The following is a 22,123-nucleotide window of genomic DNA, read 5'->3' as shown; positions in this document are numbered from 1 at the left end:
TCTCCGATCTTCCGCCCAAGCCCGGAAATCTTGCTTCTCGGCAGTTTTTAGCGCAACTGCCGGGGCGGGGGGACTTTTCCAACCCAATTCATTCTTGTTTGGGGCGGAAGTCCGGAAATTCTCACTCTCGCAAACAATGACAAGTTCCGGATCTTTACCAAGTCGACGAAATCTACCACGGGCGTCGCATGCGTGCCAGAGATGTCGCGCGAAGAAGGCCAAATGCGACCAGCAGCAGCCTTGTGCTAACTGTGTGAGACATGAGTGTGATTGTGTCTATGGGTTGAGGAGGAAGAATGCGAGGGCGAGTACTGTTTCGGTGTTGAATGATGTGCAGCGCAATACGCCGCCTTCGCCGTTGTCTTCTTCGCGAAGTTATTATGATGAGGCGGCGCGACGGAGCGAACCGCTCGAACAGGCTCATTCTACGGGTCATATAGGTATAGTGATAATTCTGGCCTCAGATGCTTGGGACTGACGACTGGCTTGTGTAGACGATGGTGATGTTGTAGGTGACATCAATCAGCATACTCATGGCACAGAGTTCTATGGTACATCATCCAACTTTGTGCTGCTCAATCAATTCTTCGTGTATGCTCAGAAGAATCTACCGCCCAGTCACCCAAACTCAAGCGGCAATACCGGCCTCCTTTCTGCCAACTCTCATGATGGGAATGTCTTAGGGCACAGCCTCGTCACACAGTCGCCGATTTCCATTGTCAATCTTCTCTCTGACCGAGGGGTCTTGGAGCCGCCTTCGAGACCAAAGACGCCCCCAACGCGAGGAGGGGCCCAAGATGAGATCCAAGCGCGTTCGTCTCTTGAGACGAGCCAGGGGACTGCGGGACTTGAGGACTCGGTCCGTCGTAATCCTCCAGGGACTACCAGCCAGAACAGAGTATCCCCGGACAACTCTCTAACATCGTCGAAACACAGGCTTGAGCGCGAATACATCAGACAGTTCTTCAACAACCTTCACCATCTTCATCCTATGCTTGATCCCATTTCTTTCGCCAAACAATGCGAGGAACTCGTCTGGAACTCTCCAAACTCAATGGAAAGTAACAAAACTCGGCGTCATTTCTTTGCCCTGTACCATATAGTCGTGGCGGTCGGCGCGATTGTCGCTGGCTCTTGCATCACTCAGGACTTTGAGCGCGATATCAATATCTGCATGAAGCTCCCGGCTCAAGGGCAAGATTTCAATCCTTCTCGGTTAAGCCAAGAACTCTCGAAGAAGTACTTCCAGAAGTCCAGGATGTTGCTCGGAGATGTGTTTGAAGTTTGCTCTCTAGAGAGCGCCCAGACACTTCTCCTTATGGTATGTATCTCTCAGTCTCGGTGAAACCAGAAACTGACCCAGTAAAGTCTTTGTACTGTCAGAACTCTCTGAAACCCCACGCTTGCTATATGTATTGCGGCCATGCAGTCCGCACTGCACTAGCCATCGGTATCGCAAGAGAAACTCCATCCAACTCAGTTGAGGATCGCAAAGCAGCACGAAGAACGTGGTGGTGCATTTACTCTCACGAGATTGACATGAGCTGCAGTGCAGGTCGTCGCGATAGTCTTGGCAAGCCTAGGAATTACCAGATCGATTTGCCTCATATCAAAGGGCAAGATGTCGCTATATCAAACCAGTCTGACCTCGAAAATTGCAGTGCAGCCATGATCAATGAGATGGTTCATTTTGCTGCTGTCCTACGGCGCATCTCGAAGGAACTGTACTATGATTCGAAGGGTCTTACTTTGCTTCAAAAGTCCGCCGTTGCGAAAGAGCTCGATCGCCTGCTTGACGACTGGAAGGCTAAGCTGCCAACTTATCTGGACTTCACAGCCGTGTCATTCCGGGAGCAGGAATGGGCAGCTAAGCAGAAGCTTGTACTCCATCTCAGATACCTCAACGCAAGAATTGTTCTGCATCGCCCTTTTCTCGAACAGCCTATGCTCACGGCAGAAGCGAACATGTCTACACACGCTGAATTATGTTTGGATGCCGCACGAAAGACTATTTGTGTCATGTATGATGCATACGCAAATAGACACTACTTCCGCACTTGGTGGTACAACTCCACGTACACCTTGTACGCTGGGATGATCGTGCTGTATATCATCATGCTTGGTCCTACAGCTGTTCCATCAGAGGACCTCCTCGCCGATGCTGTAAAAGCGCATGATATATTGCAATCAATGGAGGAGGCTACTGTTGCTCGAAGGAGTGCGAGTCTGATTCAAGAAGGACTAGAGGTAGCGCGAGCATGCGTGCAGCGGCAACAGAGCAGGCCTGATGGCTATGCGGAACTGCCGATTTTTGATGGTACACAGGGTGACTCGAACATTATTGCAGATCAGTTTTCTAGTGCTGTTTCGGGACAGGATCATGCGTTGTTGGCTTCGATCATTGATCCGAACTTGCTGCAAGATTTCATGGCGGCGGATCAGGATGCTCTCGGATTGGGGTTTGAGATGCCATCGTTGGATGGGTTGTATGGTGAAGCATTGGATGTTGATACTATGTCGATGATGCCTTGAGTCGAAGAAAGGTCGAGCGGGCGTTGGAACGTTATGTTTATAACTGTTGTAAATTAAAAAAATGAAATGCCCAGTATCTAATTGCATTATCATTCTAGCTATAGCCCGTTTTGCAACCATTATCAGGTGAACTGTCTACTTTGCCTACACGATTCTCTAATCGACATCCGGAACAGGTAGATCATCAATGAATCGGAACTTCCGTCCCAATTTCGCCATTGCCTCCTCAGCCTTCTCCCTTCTAAGCTTTGCAGCTGCTTCATCTGAGACGAGAACAAAGTCATATGTCATCAAGGTGGAACCAATTTTGACACCATACTTCTTCGCCATTTCTTCGTCTTCAACCTTCTTGGTGCTGACAATCAACGAGTCTTTGACACCAAACACCGCATCAGTAGTCTCATAAGGGTCATCCTTGAGATACAAAGCGCTGTTGTTCCTCGCGTGTCAGTTCCTGTTACATCATGGGGGGAATGAAGGCTTACGTGATTAGAGGGTCATATCCGTCCTTCTTGAACATGAAGTGCATGTGACTGGGTCGGTAGCAATGTCGGCCCAGTACCTTAAGCAACTTTCCGACAGGTCCGTCGTGAGGAATAGGATATGGCACAGGTACAATAGCCTTGAACCAGAAGTCTCCATTATCGTCGCTCGTCAGCACAGCTCTTCCATCCGGGCCAGTCCGGTCAGCGTGCTGAACATCATAGAACCCCTTTGAATCAGTCTCCCAAACGTCAATCATGGCTCCGGGAATTGGTGAGCCATTGACATCCTTGAGGGTACACAGAACAAGAAGAGGTTCGCCATCTGTATCTTGGGAAATCAGACTTCCCTCTTTGACATGCTCGGCCTCGTGTGTATGGAAAGGGCCCAAAACTGTGCCTTCAGTGCTGCCCTTTGGTTTCGGGTGATCAATGGAGTCCACCAGGAGAGACAAGCCCAAGACATCAGATAATAAGATGAACTCTTGTCGGACATCCGTACAGATCTGACCAACTTGTGTCAAGAATTGGATAGCTGTCATCCATTCATCTGTAGTGAGTCTCGTTTCTCTCGCCAAGTCATGCAAATGTGTGACGACTCGTTCGAGGATATACTTCAGGCGCAGATTACTGCACTGAGAGTTGATGGCGTGCACATTCTCGGTAATGTTATCGATAGTGAGATCTTTGAGATTAACAGGAGCCGCCATGATGAATAAATCAATGACAAATGATAGTATAATGAGTTCTAGCCTTCAATTCGGTTCCGCTTCAAGCAATTTATCATTTCTAAACCCCGCGTTTCAATACGTCGTCGTTGTGGGGACGGTGTGATCCAAATGTCGGGACCCGGGCTTTGAGACGTCGGAAGTTGAGGATTTCCGGCAGCCGGACCAAACCATCGGCAATTAGTCTCAGGGTCGGATCGGCTACGTCATTGGATAGATCAGTCAGCCGAATTTGCTGCGGCGTCGTTGGCCACCAAAATCGTACCCATTTGAGTTGTAGGGTAGTTACAGCACCGCGACATGAAGAACAAAGCTGTCAATTCTGGAAATAGAGGAAATCACAGGCTCTTGATAAATATCTTATTATACTTGATAAGTGTTTGTTTTTCATTACGTATTGGGGTGAAATGAAAAATCGTGCTAAGGGCGTGATTCTAGAGCATCATCGCGAGGACGACGGTCAAATGACCGGCAGCACAAGTAAACCACAGTTGCCATAACACCTGCGAATTCCAAAGTGCGCAAGACCGAGTGTACATTGACTTGGAAAGTGTTTGCTTCGCTTCAATACCAAAGACTTATATCCGAATCAGCGCAACAAAAGGACTTTCTATTTTGAAGATACACTGTCACTACAGCACTTGACCTGACGACGGAATCTGAAATTTGGTTTGTGGATGCGTTTCTGAGCTGGGTAAGTGTTAGTCAGCAAAGACGAGGTCGCGTGGCCCAATGGCAAGGCGTCTGACTACGAATCAGAAGATTCTGGGTTCGATCCCCAGCGTGATCATTCTTTTTGCTCTATTATGCCATATTTTACCGTCTTAATTGCAACTGTTTCACGGACTGCTTTATCGCGGCACTCTCCATCACCCGCATAAGGTGAGACTTCCTCCGCTGAATTGACTTTCTAGAAGTCTTGTTAGGCTAAAGTCCTCACGGAAAAGCGGGGAACGGAAAAGGGATCACCGCGGATAAGATACCATTTCGACTGCTAGCATCGTTTCAAGTTTCGTAAAGGTTAAATACAAGGGCCATGGCATAATCGAGGTTAATTAAAGACAAACGTGTCAGGATGCCAAGCGGTGACCTCACCATTGGAGGATATACATCTCTCCATCGCGGGGATTCTGCCCGACAACCGAACTCAATTATACCCTGGATATACGTGGATCTTTGACTTCTGTAGTACTCGGAGGTCTATCCTCCGAGGATAATATAACTTTATACCTTGCCTTGCTTATGGGGGATGAACTTTGCTCCTCGATCTCTTCACTTCGTGTGTCCTGTTCATCAAAATGCATGGTAAATTACTCAGTGTGCTTCTAGGCTCTGCCGCTTTGGCAGTGCCTAGCCAAGCCGTCAACCTTTTCGTAGCGGACTACGGTGGCAATCTGAGCACTCTGAGCCTCACCGAGTCCGCTAAAGGCTACGATCTCTCCGTCACCTCAAAAACGACCGATTGCTCTCCCGGACCTAATTGGCTCACTCTTGACAAGCCTAACAATGTGCTTTATTGTCTAGATCGCGGTCCCAACTTTCAGCCGCCTGGATCATTGAACTCGTTCACCATTGGCGATAAGGGTGTTTTGACGCGCGTTTCTCGTGTCAAGTCAATTGTAGGAGGCGCTGTTGCAGGCGAGATTATTACTGGAGCAAACGGCAAGCGCGGTTATTTCAGTGCTTCATAGTAAGTTACCGGCAATTGCTTGGGAATCGAGTTGCTCACATTCCATAGCACTCCAGGTGTAGCATCTCTGTACGCTCTCGGCGACAATGGAGCCATTACCGGTACCGCGCCGCTTCAAGAGTTGACTACAAAGATTAGCCAGACTGGCCCTATTGCAGACCGCCAGGAAGCAAGCCATCTTCACCATGTCATCATTGACCCTACTGGAAAGTATGTCATTACGCCTGATCTCGGTGGTGATGTCGTCCGCGTTTTTACTTACGACAAGAACACTCTTGCTCCTATTGCTCAGGTGGGCAGCTTGAGCGCGCCTCGTGGTTCTGGACCTCGTCATGGATTCTTCAGAATCATGGCCAATGGCGAGACTTTCTTCTTCTTCAACGGCGAACTTGACCAGAAGGTGTACTCTTACAGCGTCAAGTATACCCGCACTGGTCTCTCCTTCACAAAGATCTTTGAGATTCCATCGCTGGATGCCAGCTTTCCTCCCAACACGGCTCCCATCAGCGAGATTGCCATGAGCGTAAGTAAACGAATATTCTATCTTGAGGACTCTACTAACTTTCATCTAGCCCGACCAGCGCTTCGTGATCGTCACCAACCGTGAGAAGTCTTTCGCCAACTCTCCCCAGCGAGGATCTGGTCCTTCCGACACCCTCACAGTTTTCCAGATCAATGAGGATGGCACACTGAAGCCTATTCAAGCTGTCCCATCTGGCGGATATCTTCCCCGCCAGTTCTCATTCAATAAGGCAGGTGACAAGATTGCAGTTGGTCATCAGGTCAACCAGACTGTCGTCATTTGGAAGCGCGATGTCAAGAGTGGGAAGATCATCACGGAGGAGGAGGGTGGAAAGCTGGCCCAGGTGAAGCTTACCGGAGATGTTGTGGCTACTATTTGGGACGAGTAAGGGCATCAGACATTGAAGAGACTTTTTACTCATGTATCAAAAGAAATCGAGACAGACCAAAGTTATCTCCTTCATCACTCCTGACCCGCAACAGAGGGCAAAGTGTACAGCCTACTGTGTCATATGAATGACGTGCCGGAGAATTGACCGCCCATATACAGTCAACAAAGTCAGCTCCCAAACCATTTTTTAATTACTTACATGCACCGTGCCTCTAGTAACAGCCAGTTACCGCTCCTTCTCTGACATTGTAATTATTCACAAGCGTAATCGCCATAAACCTACCTACAGAGGTATGCACTGTAGTATTTCGGTCTAGCACTGCGGAGCCTAGCACTGTCATGCAGATGTTTGCCCCGACAGTGATTAACAGCTGCCAACTCGCATGCAGGATCTTATACCATGAGCCGCGCACAATCTGATTTAGGGCCGTCGTTGAACTCGAGAATTATTTTGTTTTCTTTGTGTCACGTCACCCCCACAGCAAAACACCACAACTCTCTCTCACCTTAAAACAACACAACACAAACACATCCGCTTCTTCCTACAGTCCATACTCTTCTGCAATTTCATTTCAACTATAAGCGAGCTCTCGCGCTTCATCGGCCCGGCATGTCTCGTAATGAACGGCCGCATATACTCTGCAAATCAAAACAGCCGAGTAACTCTGGTTTCTTCTCGGGATCTTGGGTTGGTGGCAATGCGACCGCATCCCGCAGGCGAGAGTATATGCTTGAGTTTTTGAGATGGATGCGCGAAGAAAGGGACTCAAACGAACTGAAAAATCTTGAAAAGGAATGCAGGGATGAAGTCAAAGCATGGTTTGTGAATGACTTCAGCTTGCAACCCCGTGGGCGCTTCTATGACTTCGTGATCCACCTTTGGATCTGGCTTATCTATCGCAAGTTCTTGCCTACATGATACCCCCCTCTCTCACTGACTTTATTTGTGCAGTCAAAGGCATTCGGCCTATCCCTATCTTCCCGTGGCAATACATTGGCGGAGCACCGCGTGGTCGGTATTTAGACACATGGGAGAATAATACTAGAGAGCTTCAGACACGCATCCTGCGGCGACTTGGTCCCGGTCCACCTGATTCATGGAGAAAAAACAGGCGACTTCGACCACGTTTCTACATCCAAGACATTCTCGGAAACTCGCAGTCGGTTGTGAAGCCTGAGTTGGAGGATGGAAGCTGCATTGATGATCTTCCAGAAGCCGCTAGCGTGCCTAAAGAGCAACTGGCGACTGCAAACATGGAGACGCCGTCACACCAAAACGATGACAACCACCCAAGAGAAGCGTCACTGCGAGCTCTTGATGAACGTGATACCGACAGTTGGAAAATGCCAGAAAATGCAGAGAGCCGCCAATCTAATGGTGGCCACGATCCTCAAACTGCCAACCAAGACCCAAGCTTTTCCGAACACCTAGATGATCATGATGATCAAGGGCACCAGACTAATCGTGTTACACCACGCCGACATGGAGCTCCTCGCTTAACGTCATCTCCAGAACCCTTCAGCGCCATCTCTCTTTCTCTCGAATGTTTTGCTAAAATGAGCGCTCGCTTGCATTGTGTGGAAGACGAGAATTTTGATGTTGACACCGTGGCATGGCTCGTCATAGGCCTCGGAGCCGATGAGTCTCGGAATCGGTTGTTCTACTTTTACGACCATGCGACATTTGATGTATGGTATTGCTTGGGTGATGTGGTATCGCATCCAGTACGCCATTTGACTGAACTTGGATCATCACAGGAGGCATGTATTTCGCATGGACTATCGTGCAAACGAGTGATGGTAGTCAAGGATGAACTTGACCTTCGACGTCTCCGTTTCGAGGCAGTTCATTGCGATGAGTGATGAGGTGAGAGCATAAGATGGGTTGTGGAATGGAGAGAGGGTATTAAAGGACTTCGAGTATGGCCCATCTCGAATCCAGGGAATTTGGAATTGGTGTGTATATGACAGGAAAGATTGCTAGATGATGTTGCTATGTGTTTCTACCCTGACAGCGAGATATCAACATGGGATGGTTCAATGTTATGGTTATGTGCGATTATAAGGTAGAGGCTTACGATATATAATGTTTAATGTTTAATGTCTACTCCTTGTTCCCGTTCAATCATCGACCCTTAGTTAAATAAGCAAGAATTTCCATTGATTTCCTACAAATAGCAAGAATCATCTCCTAAACATCTCAGCTCTTGCACTTGGTGGTGTCAAGAACTATTAGACTGCTCGCCCGCTACGGGATTTGGCCCAGTCTCAAGAGGGGCTTCCTTTAGGTATTTGAATCTTGCTCCGAATATCCACCAAACACCGGAAAACAGGAACGTTGCCCCAACAATGAGTGAAGCCCAGTTCATGTTCCCGATGTTTTCGCCCGTGACTGGCAAATACAGAGGCATGCTGGTAAGAAGTTAGCCAGGGAATACCAGTTGAAGTCTCATTATATATCACTTACACGTATATGACAATTGTCAACATGGCCCATGCGACAGCAACATAGTTCACAAAGTATCCCCAGCTGCCAAGGTCAAAGTGAGGTCGAGCCGGAAGAATTGAACGGCCGCGGACAAGAGCCTGTTGCAAGCGTCAGCAGCCAAATAATAGCTTCAATGAGCAGTACTTACCACCGTGACTGGGATCGCATAGGCGAGGGCGAAACAAACACCAGCACCACTAACGATAGCATTATAGGCCAATTCACTTCCCAGAGAGATGAGACCAATGATAACCTCAACCACCATGATGGCGAAGATGAAGTTCAGCGGGATCTGGAGCCTATGATCGATCTTCTGGAGACGATGAGACCATGGAAATGCCCTGTCCTCTGCCATGCGCCAACCTAGACGAGAACACGAAGAGAGAATACCGGTGCAGACAAGCAGCTGATAATTAGAGAATTAGCTGTCGGTACAGGCAAGTGTCATCTGCTGTTGACTTACGTTCACAACGCCAAAGACTATTGCAACATAGATACCGGCGTACTCACTTCCTGCTACGTCCGAGAACCAAGTGACATACGGTGACCTGACCATCAGCTTGAGTGAAGATGACACGGGCAAGGGGGACTTACAGTGCTGTGACATACTCGGTATAGTTACCGCAGCAGAACAGTAGGATGAGATCGGTGACGATGGTAGCAACGCCAGAAAGTACCATAGACCAAACCATTGCTCTCTATGTCGTGTCAGTACCTTGAACTTTTATCGAGGGAAAGTACTTACTGGTGCATCTTGAGATGCGTTCTTCATCTCCTCAACCAGATGCATCATGCTGTCTGTACCATAAAGGCCATATAGAGGAGTGTAAAAGCTAAGTATGAACACCCATCCATTATTGGTGTATCCTGAATTGTTGATGAACTTGGTAAATACGAATTCTGCGCTGGCCTTTGGCGCTGTGGCGAGTAGAGTGATAGCCCAACCAAAGAAACCCAGGATTGTGAAAACTGCGCCGACGGTGCTGTAGAGAGGGAGTGCACTGGGCTTCAAGTTCATAAGAAAAGGAATGACCAGTAATCCGAGATAAATCAGAAAGGTTTGGTAAGGCTAAGGAGATCAGCGCATGGCACCACAGTAAGGGCCTAACTGTAAATACCTTCCAGTCAACATTTGGGTGAAAGATGGACACCATGGTACCAATGATGTTGGCAGTATTCAGGGCGCAGGAAGAGCCAGTGGCGGTCTCCGCCAGCAGCAAACACCAACCGACAAAGTATGAAAGGAAAGGCCGGTACTTTTCAGTTGCGAGCTTCTGGACATAGAATTGTTGACCACCTGCAGTAGGCCAGATACCACAATACTCAGCCAGTGAGGCCATGAGTAGGGTTTGGCCGACTGCGACGATGATGGAACCGTAGAGAAGCGAGGCTGGTCCACCGACGTCAAAGATGACACCGTAAAAAACGACGACGCACGTCCATGTAGCACTGATCATGACCTGGTAGGCGCATACTGTACTGCTGTCAGCGCTGAAGCCTAAGGAACTACTGAAGAAGACTCACATGTCCAGAAGTTGTAGACGCGATGCAACTCGGCAGTCTTTCCGAGAGACTTGAGATACGCATCATCAGTATCAAACTGGCTACCTTCGTGAACGGATCCATCGTAAGAGATTGGCTCAGCCTTGATGTCATCTTTAGGGGGATCCATATCCAGTGGAGTTCGGAGGTAGATGGTATCGTCGTTGAGAATGTGGCGCGATCATGGACTGGGGAGTATAGGAACAATGCCAAGATGCAGAATAGGAACCAATTTGGGAACAATGGTTTAAAGGGAGAGTTTGCGATGGAGGATCTGAGATCGGGAAGATCTATAACCAATTTCCCAAAGCGAATACACAAAGCAACATGACCAGATACTGCAATCTAGATCCTGGTCGAGAATGCGGGGAAAGATAACATCGGGACAGCAACCACCAATGATGAACTAGCCTGCTATCGTTTACAGCTGCCATCATTCCGCGCAAGCGCCTCGTTTCTCTCCCGGGCAGCCAAGTTAAGCCTTCCCCGGAATACACCGCGCTACCGTTTCTCTCCCGACCAGCCTGGCCTGGGTTAGCGTGCTCATGTGAGTTCCCAGGCCTTGGATCGATGTGAGAGTGGCTTGGAGTTTTCTCTGCCGACCAACCTATCTTGGATTAGTGAAGAGCTAGTGAGAACCATTGAATGCAGCTTCATTGCAACGATAGAGTCTTATCAAGAGGAAGAAAGTCATGATAACGTCTATAAATAATGATAAAGACTTCACAGGAGTCACAATGGTAATTATCAATCTCATCACAACTTCAAAATGGCTTCATTGAGCACTGCTACCACTAAACCATCCTTTGCGCGTCTTGACGCAGCGGAACCATCCACAACGCCACAGAACCTTGTCGCAGCCATCAAACGCGACGGCGGCGTGATTGTCGAGAACCTTATATCTCGCCAGCTGGCAGAACAGATCAGAGCAGATCTCAAACCGCATTTTGACTCTGATATTCCAGACCTGTCTGGGTTCTTCCCCGTCACAACCCAAAGAGCAACTGGTTTGTTTAATGTTTCTGATGCGTGTGTTGAACTTGCCTGTAATCCTCTCTATATCAGTGTCGCGAATGAGCTGTGCTCTTCGTCGCTGACTTATTGGGAGCGGGAGAAGAGGATTACTGTCAGCGGAAAGCCTATTGTTTCGTCGACTGTGGCGTTTCGGGTTAATCCAGGTGGCAAACAACAGGTTCTGCATCGAGATGATGAGTGAGTATACCCTTTTGCCACGGTCTGGAATTAGCCATAGAATAATCTTGCATGAGATGCATTGATCCGGAGCAATTTGCTGACTGGAGGCAGTGACTACCATCCCCATGACAAAGAGCTCCCAGTCATGATTGGCTGTGTGACGGCTCTCACCAAAACCACACGGGAGAACGGCGCCACGATCGGCATCCCGGGATCTCATCTCTGGGATAGTGAGCGCCGACCATATGACGAAGAAGCCGTACCCGCAGAACTAGAGCCCGGGGATGCTTTCATCTTTCTGGGCAATCTGTACCATGCTGGTGGCCAGAATATTACCCAGTAAGTACAAGCCTAATCACACTACTAGCTAGCTTAATGCTGATTGAGTGCTTAGAAACGAGTATCGCGAGACGGTAGGGATCTTCCTCTGCAAGCCGACTCTTCGCCCAGCAGAGAACCAGTTCCTCATGGTACCATTGGAGCGAGCCAGGCAGCTCACACCACAGGCGCAAAGATTGCTTGGCTATGGCGTTTGTAAGCCATCGTTGGGATTCATGAACTACCAAGACCCAATGAAGGTGCTGTTTGGAGTGGAGGATGAAGAGACTGTGCTCATGTAAAGTCGTCTTCCTATGAATCAGAATACAATGAATGGGCTTATCCGCTCCTCGTTGTCTCTCGCATACTGTATCCAATTTTGAGCCGGCCCAGCTGCTGTTGCGCTCCAAAAGTCTCTCAAGAACTGCAGTACCGCCGAGTTGCACGAGAAACCTGTCGCAGCTATGTTTTCGGTGAAAAGCTTCTCGATCATGACTTGATTCTCGGTGTATAACTGACTGGTTGTTCCGAGTATGAACAGCGGGAATGAGATGTTGTGTGTAACAGATTCTGTTGGGCAGGATGTTATGAAGATGATCTCGTTGTAGAGACAGTCAACCAGTGGGGGGATTGCAACTCTCTTCTCGAGATCGGAAGCAAGTGCTTGGTAGCTGTACACTAGGCAAGCGTAGTATTGGGCTTTGAGAACAGACCTGAGGCCTATCTGGAGAGTGACATCTGGTGATGGGGTAGAGTCAATGCGGGCGCAAACGGAGTCATAAGACCTCGTGAGCTTGTCTTGCCACACGGTCATATCAGTATCAACAAGTATCTTTCCTGTCTTAGAAGTGTGATCTCGGCTTCTCTCGGTAACTGTGATCTCATGAAGCGCTTCTGTAAATTCTTTGAAGTAGTCGCCAGACGTCGCGTGCTGTGATAGGGGCTTATGGCGTCTCAAACTCGAGGTGAATGAGGATATGCTTCCGAAGACCTCCAGATAGTCAAGTTCTTCCACGAAGAACTGAGAAATTACCTTTTCGTGTGGATCTGCGGGGTCATATCTCTCGAGCCCTGTGCGGATACCGCTGAGGTGAAGTCTCCATCCCGTCGAGTTGGGTATGAACATTTCTGCATAGCATAAGGAGATCATGGTGAGAATGATCTCTACTAGAACCGAGACTTGGGTATTGTTATCGCGCCCTGATACTTCGCGGTTCAGCTCGGACTCCATCTGTCGGTTCAGGTGACATAAAGTCGCATCTCGAAGACTCCGGTGAATCTGAACAAGCGCAGCCTTGTCTTGGGGAGACACGACGGACATATGTGCTGCAGCTAAGCCCAGGGTTGATAGCCGTAGGCAGGATGAGCGTTGCGCAAGAGGAAGGACGAGTGTTCGCCACGGGTTCTTAGGTCCATCCAGCCACGCGAGCCTTGAAGCGACTTGATGGCTGAAATGTTGAAAGAGGACTGCGTGAGCTGCTTGTCGGACATGGCGATCGACAAGGTCGACGTTCTGCTTTGGATGCGACAACACGACCAGAGATTTTTCGGCGGCTACTCGAGGTTGGCAGCAGGGAGATCTTTCGTCATCGGTGGACTTCCTCATGTGAGGTGTTTTTTGTTTGTGTATGCGCAGTACATGATGCTTGATCGGAGGTCGTAATGGGACCGATTTCCCTGTTAGTATCCCTCTACTGGCCACTCCCTGATCCCATCTCAAGCGAAGACCATAGCCTGGACAATCTAGTCCTCGGCTGCAACATTTCAAGCACGAAGGGACGCTGCGGTCGCATTTTATTCGCCTTCGCACGCATGTGTTGCAATCTAAAGAATGAGTAAGTAAATAGGCCTGAACGGACATCGATCTCACTCACTCTGAGGAGCAACCTCACGATCCGACGGTAGAGAATCTAGGCGAATATTCCGCATTGTGGTCCCGATTTCATCCAACAGTTTCAAATTTCAATAATTGATACCAGTGGCCGTTGGAAAGCCATTAGTTGAATTGAGGATTACCTTATCATGCTCATCTCCACGCGACGATTGACAGGGGAAGACGCGAACTATGAACCCCGCTTTCTAACGAGTTGACGTTAGTTGGAAAACAACTACTGATACGTGAAATGCCCTATCTTGATACCCGATTAGGGAATGTTTCACATTGCAGCTTGGAGGAGCCTTATCGGGATACGGTCATAAGTTACGCTAATAACATCTGCGACGACGCCTGTCGCTTCATCCTTCCCTCTATGGCTATCAAGTGCATCATTACATTAATTGACCTGGGCTGCCGAAGTATCTTGCCTTACAGAGAACCCAGTTTCTTTCCGACACCATATATCACAACGGGTTGGCTATGAAAGTCCAAAAGCAAGCTTGCCAATCCCCATGCCGATTTACAGTCAAGGCCTGCTTCACGACTCTGCATTCGCTGCTGTAGAAGCTTCGTGCCTACTGGAATGCTTGTTAATATCGTAGAGGGCGCTCTAATGGATCTAGATACCTCGCTAAAGCTGTCAATGCTTTTGATCCATTGCCTTGGGTGCGGCATTTTCCCGACCTCGTCGTGCATTAAACTCAACCATGATTGCCGAAAATGTCGTCAGGCATTTAGATTGGTGAACGTATTTTGGATGACATCTTGGCTTGAGACATTCGGGCATGGAGCCAATGAAAGGACCTGGAGTTCAACTGAGATTGTCGTGGCGCTTAAGTCTGAGACCACGCTCACCCCTTGCTTCATTTTAGTTTTGTCTAAATATCGGCTCCAGCTACTGCCTCTGGGCCGGGTTACTGTCTAAGCGGTTGTTCGTAATTATAAACTTGTCACATTATTCTTTGGAGTAATTACACCAAACAACAGTTTTCTCGTGTGAGGCGTGTGATGTGAGCCATGAGCTTACAAGAATGGCTGAAATCAATAATCTCCATCCCTTGCATCTGTCCAGCACTAGCTACCGTCTTATTAAAACATTTACTCTGTAAATTCCACCAAATAGCTATTCTAAAATGACTGCAAGGGAGTCTGAATCAATTTGGTGGTCAAGCGTGCCGTTGATGCTCAAGCTCACAAATATCACCCACTAAGATTCTCAAAAGATCTCACCACTGAACCCGTTTTATTTCAGTCTCCCGATTTTCCCGATCATGAAAATTCCAAGTCTTGACATCAGAAGGTCTAGAAGTCGCAAAAGCCTTCATGATCCTTTTTGATGTTCACTTTGGGCGGTCACAGGTCTAATGATGATATTGCCTTTTCGTTTAGGTGATAAACGCCAAGAATGCTTCTCTTACAGGTCATATCGCTGTCGGCATCTTAAATATTCGTATTTGCTCTGCTTGTGATTTTGCAAACCAAAGTTTTCTCACTAAGCATTATGGTCAAGTCAGGGATCATCTCCCTTCTGGGCAGTTTGGCCCTTCCAGTTGTCGCTTTTCGTGATCTGGAGCAAATGCCCGAATCTTGGTGTGTGACCTACCTATCGACCTACCTCGTCCCCATTTCAGCTGCCACAAGCTCGCCTGCAGAGAGTTCATTGCCTGGTATTGACTCTTCTACGAGCCTGGATATCTCCGTCACTCTGAACCCCTCATCATCCCTTTCCCTCGCACCAGGTGTTACCTCTTCGATAGTCACCACAGAAGTCAAGACAGTTCTTCCTTCATCCACTACAGGCCCTGGCGCCCCTAACGAGGAGATCGTTTTCCGTGTTGTTCCTGATACCCCAGACAACAATCGACTGCGGAGGCGAGCTCTTGGAGGGTTCATCGGCTCCCCTTCAGAGATTTGCGACGATGCAAATGTGTTCAACTTGGTTGATGGGCAGCTCTTAGAAGGCAATGTACCCATCTACTTCAACGGAGAGGACTACAAGGTGTTTGGCGGCCAGCAGGGGCCAGTTCCTAGTGGTGCAATCACCAGAACATTCTTCCGCGACGGGGATGTTCTTCGATTCCAAAGCTCACGAATCATTCCGAATGGCGAGGCCGGCTTCTGTCAAACCCCGTCAGACGGGGTAGTCTATATCACCTTTTCTTCGCAACCTGCTGGGTGCATCGCGGTCCAACTTTCCGCTATCGGATGTAAGTTAACGCTTGGATGATTGAGTGCGCAAAGCTAATTCTATTCTAGTCCAACAGTGTGTAAATGGAGACGTAACTACAAGCACCGCTGCTACAAGCGAGGCGCAACAGTCACTTCTGCATCATCCCTTGGACCGATCATCTCGATCCCTTCGTCCTCTGACGAACTTCCTCCTGGAGTCTCAACGCTCCAGACAGAGAGCAATCCTCAGGTTGTAACAACACAGTCAAATGGGGCTGTAACGACAAAGAATCCCATTACACAGTCCATCCCATCGAGCACATTCAGATGGTCAAATATGTCATCTTCTTTTGAACCACCACCAGAGACCTCAAAATCCTCCATCGTTCCCTTCAGCACTTTTCTTTTCACGTCTGATTCAAGCACCTTCATAGATGTAATTTCCAGCACGAAAATTGTTGAACCAGAGTCCTCCACAGCCCAAGAGCTCATCTCGAGCACTGCCGATCTCCCAGCCTCTGAGATTGGTACAACAACAGAGGAAGCCAGCACCACGGCAGAAGCCACAACAAGCGCTGCTGAAGAAGCAACGACAGAAACCTCTGAGGTTGAGACTACGATAAACATCTCTACGGAGGAGTCAACCACTATCTCTACTACCCAGGGAACGACAGATACTACTACTCCTACGGAGGTTTTAACAAGCGAGAGCACAACTGAGCAGATATCAAAAACCACTTCACAAGAGACAACAACAGAGATCACGAGTTCAGAGGAGTCAACAACGGAGACAACCTCAGAAGAGATAACTTCAGAAACCACCATTGAGGAATCAACAATAGAAACTACTTTACAGGAGACAACAACAGAAGAGATAACTTCAGAAACCACCATTGAGGAATCAACAATAGAAACTACTTCACAGGAGACAACAACAGATACTACCACTGAAGAGTCAACAACCGAGAACCCCACCACCACTTTCACATCTGCTCTCGACTCAACGACTGAAACCACCACTGAAGCACCCACAACAACCACCACTGCGGCTTCGGAGGATATCGTATGCCCTACCAGCCCTGCGCAGTGCATTCGCACATTCCAGATTCAGTGCGACACCGTCATTGAAGGTATCCCTCTAACCTCTGGCAGCAGCACTTTAGAGCAGTGTTCTCAGGCGTGTTTCGATGATCCCAACTGCGTCATCTTTAGTCACTCTGGAAGTCAATGTTACTCAACCACCGACTCCACGGATAATTTAGGCTCGCTCGCAATTCCGGGCTGGGTTAGCGGTATTAAGGGAACTTGTTAAGGGTAATTGTAATCGGGTTCCGTTTTTATTTTTAAACAAAGAAGTAGTAATGTATTTAAGAATAAATAAAAAAAATGTACTAAAAAAGGAAAAAGAAAAAGATATAGATAGGCATGATTATATCATGAGGCGACTCTCCCGCCGGGAATTGAACCCGGGTCTCAAGCGTGACAAGCTTGCATACTGACCACTATACTACGGAAGATGAACAGGTTGAAACCTGCTGTAGCGGAGTTCGGTGGCTGATCATTTGCTAGCTAGGCATAAGGACCTAGGACTGCGCTAATCGCCAAAATCGAATGCCAACTTCAACTACGACTAACAAGTCCAGGTCATGGTTTCCAAATGTGGTTCGTGAAAGAATGCTTGTGACTGAAGGTGCATGGACTCATTGTTTGCTTGCAATAATTTATTTACTACTTAAAACGAAATCTCAGAGGACCTAGACATGAGGGGACCTCCATACCTACCAAACTTATAGGATTGGCAACCGATCATGGCCTGAACAGCTCAGCCTCAATGAGGGATTCCGAAGTGGTGTGGTTGATATAGAAACTCAACATTTGACGACATATCTCATGCCAAGAGTCTGAGTGCGCCGATCAAACATTCCTTCTGCATCCTTTTATGGGTGATGTTATCCACTGCTCTTCGTTCAACTCCGCTATTTTGAGCACTGCCGTGTTTTCGCGGTGTCATATAAACCCAAGATGAACTAAAATCTGACGCTGATGAGCTGCTTCCAAGACATGGGCACAGTATAATGAAGATCAACGACACGAGGACATAATCCAACACGTAACCAAAGATGCAGATGGTACATAAAGCAGGAGATAGCAGCCACTTACATTTATCTACCTTCACTAAACGATTTCTTGCATCTCATAAGACTTCCTAAATTTCGCCGAGAACCAACAAGTTAGACCAGTCCCATTATTTCATGCAAACTTCAACCTCAAATCAGGAAGCCAGTTTTCGCGCTCGCCCTCCTCTTCCTCGGCCTCACTGCAGCTCAATACGGTGGCCAAATCAAGGTCAAAGATGACAGCTGCCCTCGATTCACCGCTGGCGAAAAGTCTGAACCTCTCAGTTGGCTCAAGGGCAACAACATCTGCGCAGACCTTTCTGACATCTGCCCTGATGGCAAATGCTTCATGGCATTCCAAGCCCTTGTGACCGGCACCGACAGCAGAACGCCTGCCCAGATGGGAGCTTGTCCTACGGATGATTGTTCTTCGGATGGTCAGACTTGGGACGTCGAGTGGCAGAGCAACAGTATCATTGTTGACTGTGCTGAGTTTACTGACCAGCACTACTTTTACTTGGATGACTGAGGAGTCCAGGGATTGTCAGGAACAAGTGCAATGGGGAGTAGCAACAGATGGTCATGATTTTTAAAGTCACCATAAAACCATCAATGTGTACAAATGCCTGATGCCATAATAAACTTCTTGATAATATGTGTTAAACCTCCTCCGACGCCGGGGAAGCCTTTTGAACAGGATTCTTGCGCACCACTTTTCTAATGAGGATCGCCACAAAGATTAGAGAGACTTCTCCGGGAATCGAAAAGCACGCTCCGCAGCCGTCTTCTCGCGATTGACGAGGTTTTCAGCATCACGTTGATCAGAGTGTTGGCGATATGCACTCTCAGCTAGACAAAAGTCCAGACTATTTTTCTGGCAGCCACTCATTTTAATCCTACCAATTTCCTAATTAATTACAATGGCCTGTTTCGTCCTAAACTCGCTGCGGCGGCGCTCTAGCGTCTCCTGTCTAGGAGCGAAAGGTGGACTGCACTGGCACGAACGCCATTAGCATGCACTGCCGTTCCAACGAGGTTCCCTACGCGAGAGATTTCTTCTCTATCGGCGGTCGTTCTGCAAAGGGAGCTTCTGGGACCATCACCGTTGATCAGATCTACGTGGAGAAATTGACGCCTACCAAGCAATGGACTCAGAAGCATACTCTTGTCTTCTTCCACGGAGGTGGTCTTTCAGGAAGTACTTGGCTCAACACACCTGACAACCTCGAGGGATGGGTTAGCTACTTCACCAGGAGAGGCTACGTTGTGTACTTGGTCAATAACAATGCCATCGGTCTTAGTGCTAAGAACGCTTTCTCTAGCTTCCCCATGGCCGCGGGTTCAGCAACTGAGACTGTCATGAAGTTTTTCACTTCTCCTGAGAACTACGAGACGTATACCCAGGCTAAGCTACATACCCAGTGGCCTGGTACTGGAGCTAATGGCGACCCTGTGTACAACCAGTTCAAGAAGTCGCTAATTCCTCTTACTACCAACTTCGTCTGCCAAGAGAACGCTCCCCGCGCTGGTGGTTGCGAGCTGCTCTTGCTTCTTGGAGAGAAGGCTTTCCTCATCTCTCATTCTCTTGGTAGCAGGAACCCTCTTCTGCTTTCCAACGATTGCCCCGAGTACATCGCTGGCAGCATCAATCTCGAGGCTACGACTCCACTTTTCTGGTTCTATGCTGAGGGGCTAGGTGGATATGCTGGATCGCCTTGGGGTTTGACCAACACACCTGTGACCTACGACCCCCCTGTCAGCGGCCCATCCGGTAAGCTCACCACAAATTCTGTGGCGATAGACTTTGCTAACACTGTCTTTTAGAGCTTGAAAGCAAGTCCGTTGGTGAGGAGACTCTCGCTCACCGCAACTGCTATCCCCAAGTCACGCCCGCACGCAAGCTTCCTCAGATCAACAAGGTCCCTTATCTGCTCCTGGCTGGTGAAGTTCCGTTCACATCACTTACGATCACTGTGTTATCGACTTTCTCAAGCAGGCTGGTGGCAAGCCTCAGTGGATCAAGTTGGGGGATTGGGGTTTCAAGGGCAACGGTCATTTCTTGTATGTTGAGAAGAACAACATCCAGATTACTGGTATCGTCGATACCTGGGTGCAGAAAAATTCTTTTAATGGCACAAATAGTGCTTAATCTTGCGAATAGTTGGAACCTCTATAAAGTATCCTCAATGACAACTGAGCCTCGACATGTAGTCTACACTGATCCAATCCTGCTCTCTGCCTTGTTCGATACATACATCGGAGTTCGACCCGAGTAACCATCTAGTAACTATATCGGAATGCCCTGTCCTCCTTGTCTGTCAAGTCAGACTTGGGCAAACCATTCCTATCCAAAATGACCTCCCCAGTGCTGTGACACTCTCCCGCTAGGTCCCTCTTCTTGTTATCTCGAGTGCAAAGAGTTCGATAAACAATCATCGTCAGGAACAGTAGGCACCAAGTGACAATGCTGGTGATGACGCCCTCTCGGTATCGGGGACCATGAGTCCAAAGCTGGGGGGACCCAATACAGCCTGCGCAATATCCGATGAAGAACATGCAGTTTACCAAGGCTCTCTTGGTGTTGCCCTTGACATTGGATGCGGAGAGTGAGAGGAGAATCGACATCGAAGCCGTAATGCAAGATGACTATCCAAAAGGTCAGCAGATGTCAGATACAAGGAATCATTAAACTTACTACCCATGATGCAGCGATCAGACCCCACCCAGCGCTGACGTCAAGCTTCATCAAGAAGACGTTGCCGATAAGAGGTGGGATGATTAGAACCAGAACGACCAACGAGCGCTGTCGGGGAAACAAAGTACAGAGACCAACGCCAATCCACAAGAGTCCAATTTGAACTGCTCCCGATGGAGCCGTGTAGAGCATTGTCTCGAGCTGCGTGTAACCCACCGACTTGATGACAAGAGATGCAAAGGTGAGTACAGGCGACTGCATCGTGACTAGGACACCAAACCAAAAGACTGCCCAAGCCTTGGGGTCCATGAGCGTTTCTCGGAGTTGACTGGTGCTGAAGCTCGTCTTGTCACCTCCCTCACGATCACGAGCCATGCGCATCGACAATACCTCACGTTCTCTAGGGCTCAAGAACCAAGCATCTCTTGGACCATTGGGCATGAGCGTGAAGAACGCGATACCTGCGACGACCGTCATCGCACCACAGACAAGGAACAGGGTACGCCATGGTGCAAGACCGAGTGACGTATTCTTTCCAATTCCGTACATGAGAAGGCATCCGACAACCTGTGCAACGCCATTCATGGTGACCCAAAGAGCAGTACGAAGTGTATGTTCCGATTTGCGATACCAGATCGACGTGATGGTGACGAAGGCTGGTGATACGGCACCTTCGCTGAAGCCGAGGAGGAAACGAACGGCGGCGAAACCGGCAAAGTTGTGAGGAGCTGCGAGACACATGCAGATAGTGCCCCATACGATACTAGAATCCCGTTAGTGAGACCTTGGTGGAGAGAATGATACACGTACACTGTGACTCCCACAAACTTGGTGAGGTGCAGTCTGCTCATGAGGTAGATGCAGGGGTACTCCGCGACCAATTGGCCGACGTAGAAGATGGAGCTGCACCAGGAATACTGGGAGCTAGTCAAGTCGAGGTCGTCGATGAGACCAAAGACAGCGGCGTAGCTGAGACTTTGCTTGTCAAGGTATTGAAGGAAGAAGACGAAGCACATCTGTACATTTTATGAGTCATGAAACAAGGTCAATTGCAACTGAGCGACTTACAAATGGCAGGATGACCATGTCAATCTTGCGAAGAACTGCCTTCTCTTCTTCAGGAGTGTATGAATCGTCCATGTCAAGGATCTCGCCCCTTGCCTCAGGCTCATCAGACTTGGGCGCAGACATTTTCTTCTCAAGGGCGTTATCCATGATAGCGAATCGAAGTCGAATCAAAGAAATGGTCTAAACAACGTCAATGCAGGTGCATGATGGACAGCGCTGATCCTTCGTGGGGAATCCCTCAATTATATCATGATCCCAACAGCTTGGTTCGCCGTTATCAAAAAAGTCATCAAATGACAAGCTCCGGGCAT

General features: G+C 48.5%; 11 protein-coding genes and 2 non-coding genes across 13 annotated transcripts; 7 read left to right on the top strand and 6 right to left on the bottom strand.

The window, feature by feature from the left end:
• The first annotated feature begins 94 nt into the window (after positions 1-94).
• FVEG_13907 (hypothetical protein) lies at positions 95-2,618 on the top strand. The gene is made up of 3 exons (XM_018903249.1): positions 95-440; positions 495-1,321; positions 1,369-2,618. The coding sequence occupies exons 1-3, from the start codon at positions 137-139 to the stop codon at positions 2,530-2,532; spliced, it is 2,295 nt and encodes a 764-aa protein (XP_018762322.1). The 5' UTR covers positions 95-136; the 3' UTR covers positions 2,533-2,618.
• Positions 2,576-3,876, bottom strand: FVEG_13908 (hypothetical protein). The gene is made up of 2 exons (XM_018903250.1): positions 3,018-3,876; positions 2,576-2,962 (listed from the first exon to the last, which is right to left on the bottom strand). The coding sequence occupies exons 1-2, from the start codon at positions 3,722-3,724 to the stop codon at positions 2,689-2,691; spliced, it is 981 nt and encodes a 326-aa protein (XP_018762323.1). The 5' UTR covers positions 3,725-3,876; the 3' UTR covers positions 2,576-2,688.
• A 584-nt stretch (positions 3,877-4,460) lies between these two features.
• On the top strand, positions 4,461-4,532 carry FVEG_17656. Its single transcript has one exon. It is a non-coding gene; the product is annotated as a tRNA-Arg (tRNA).
• A 508-nt stretch (positions 4,533-5,040) lies between these two features.
• FVEG_13909 (hypothetical protein) lies at positions 5,041-6,343 on the top strand (the record flags this gene model as incomplete). The annotated part of the gene is made up of 3 exons (XM_018903251.1): positions 5,041-5,432; positions 5,481-5,955; positions 6,005-6,343. 3 exons carry the CDS (start codon positions 5,041-5,043, stop codon positions 6,341-6,343), a joined length of 1,206 nt encoding a protein of 401 aa, XP_018762324.1.
• A 612-nt stretch (positions 6,344-6,955) lies between these two features.
• Positions 6,956-8,208, top strand: FVEG_17657 (hypothetical protein; the record flags this gene model as incomplete). The annotated part of the gene is made up of 2 exons (XM_018906891.1): positions 6,956-7,193; positions 7,298-8,208. 2 exons carry the CDS (start codon positions 6,956-6,958, stop codon positions 8,206-8,208), a joined length of 1,149 nt encoding a protein of 382 aa, XP_018762325.1.
• Positions 8,209-8,567: 359 nt separating this feature from the next.
• Positions 8,568-10,505, bottom strand: FVEG_13910 (hypothetical protein; the record flags this gene model as incomplete). The annotated part of the gene is made up of 8 exons (XM_018903252.1): positions 8,568-8,757; positions 8,813-8,931; positions 8,982-9,239; positions 9,297-9,381; positions 9,428-9,531; positions 9,579-9,902; positions 9,952-10,307; positions 10,358-10,505. 8 exons carry the CDS (start codon positions 10,503-10,505, stop codon positions 8,568-8,570), a joined length of 1,584 nt encoding a protein of 527 aa, XP_018762326.1.
• Positions 10,506-11,144: 639 nt separating this feature from the next.
• FVEG_13911 (hypothetical protein) lies at positions 11,145-12,189 on the top strand (the record flags this gene model as incomplete). Its single annotated transcript, XM_018903253.1, has 3 exons — positions 11,145-11,587; positions 11,681-11,908; positions 11,964-12,189. 3 exons carry the CDS (start codon positions 11,145-11,147, stop codon positions 12,187-12,189), a joined length of 897 nt encoding a protein of 298 aa, XP_018762327.1.
• A 17-nt stretch (positions 12,190-12,206) lies between these two features.
• On the bottom strand, positions 12,207-13,816 carry FVEG_17658 (hypothetical protein; the record flags this gene model as incomplete). The annotated part of the gene is made up of 2 exons (XM_018906892.1): positions 12,207-13,711; positions 13,762-13,816. 2 exons carry the CDS (start codon positions 13,814-13,816, stop codon positions 12,207-12,209), a joined length of 1,560 nt encoding a protein of 519 aa, XP_018762328.1.
• Positions 13,817-15,264: 1,448 nt separating this feature from the next.
• FVEG_13912 (hypothetical protein) lies at positions 15,265-17,244 on the top strand (the record flags this gene model as incomplete). The annotated part of the gene is made up of 2 exons (XM_018903254.1): positions 15,265-15,970; positions 16,028-17,244. The coding sequence occupies 2 exons, from the start codon at positions 15,265-15,267 to the stop codon at positions 17,242-17,244; spliced, it is 1,923 nt and encodes a 640-aa protein (XP_018762329.1).
• Positions 17,245-17,377: 133 nt separating this feature from the next.
• Positions 17,378-17,449, bottom strand: FVEG_17659. Its single transcript has one exon. It is a non-coding gene; the product is annotated as a tRNA-Asp (tRNA).
• Positions 17,450-18,182: 733 nt separating this feature from the next.
• On the bottom strand, positions 18,183-18,651 carry FVEG_17660 (hypothetical protein; the record flags this gene model as incomplete). The annotated part of the gene is made up of 2 exons (XM_018906893.1): positions 18,183-18,462; positions 18,548-18,651. 2 exons carry the CDS (start codon positions 18,649-18,651, stop codon positions 18,183-18,185), a joined length of 384 nt encoding a protein of 127 aa, XP_018762330.1.
• A 412-nt stretch (positions 18,652-19,063) lies between these two features.
• FVEG_13913 (hypothetical protein) lies at positions 19,064-20,198 on the top strand (the record flags this gene model as incomplete). Its single annotated transcript, XM_018903255.1, has 3 exons — positions 19,064-19,820; positions 19,874-19,995; positions 20,043-20,198. The coding sequence occupies 3 exons, from the start codon at positions 19,064-19,066 to the stop codon at positions 20,196-20,198; spliced, it is 1,035 nt and encodes a 344-aa protein (XP_018762331.1).
• On the bottom strand, positions 20,192-21,959 carry FVEG_13914 (hypothetical protein; the record flags this gene model as incomplete). The annotated part of the gene is made up of 4 exons (XM_018903256.1): positions 20,192-20,695; positions 20,745-21,507; positions 21,555-21,760; positions 21,813-21,959. 4 exons carry the CDS (start codon positions 21,957-21,959, stop codon positions 20,330-20,332), a joined length of 1,482 nt encoding a protein of 493 aa, XP_018762332.1. The 3' UTR covers positions 20,192-20,329.
• Between the last annotated feature and the right edge of the window lie 164 nt (positions 21,960-22,123).

This window comes from Fusarium verticillioides, chromosome 8 (genome assembly GCF_000149555.1).
Source record: "Fusarium verticillioides 7600 chromosome 8, whole genome shotgun sequence".
Taxonomy (NCBI): Eukaryota; Fungi; Ascomycota; class Sordariomycetes; order Hypocreales; family Nectriaceae; genus Fusarium; species Fusarium verticillioides.
This window is presented reverse-complemented; position numbering and strand designations above follow the sequence as displayed.

Excerpts from the sequence above, each read along its gene's own strand:
- FVEG_13908 (XM_018903250.1), bottom strand. The coding sequence starts at position 3,724 with ATGGCGGCTCCTGTTAATCTCAAAGATCTCACTATCGATAACATTACC. Across the intron at positions 2,963-3,017 it reads GGATATGACCCTCTAATCAC|CGCTTTGTATCTCAAGGATG; the intron begins GTAAGCCTTCAT and ends GAGGAACAACAG.
- FVEG_13907 (XM_018903249.1), top strand. The coding sequence starts at position 137 with ATGACAAGTTCCGGATCTTTACCAAGTCGACGAAATCTACCACGGGCG. Across the intron at positions 441-494 it reads TCATTCTACGGGTCATATAG|ACGATGGTGATGTTGTAGGT; the intron begins GTATAGTGATAA and ends TGGCTTGTGTAG. Across the intron at positions 1,322-1,368 it reads CCCAGACACTTCTCCTTATG|TCTTTGTACTGTCAGAACTC; the intron begins GTATGTATCTCT and ends GACCCAGTAAAG.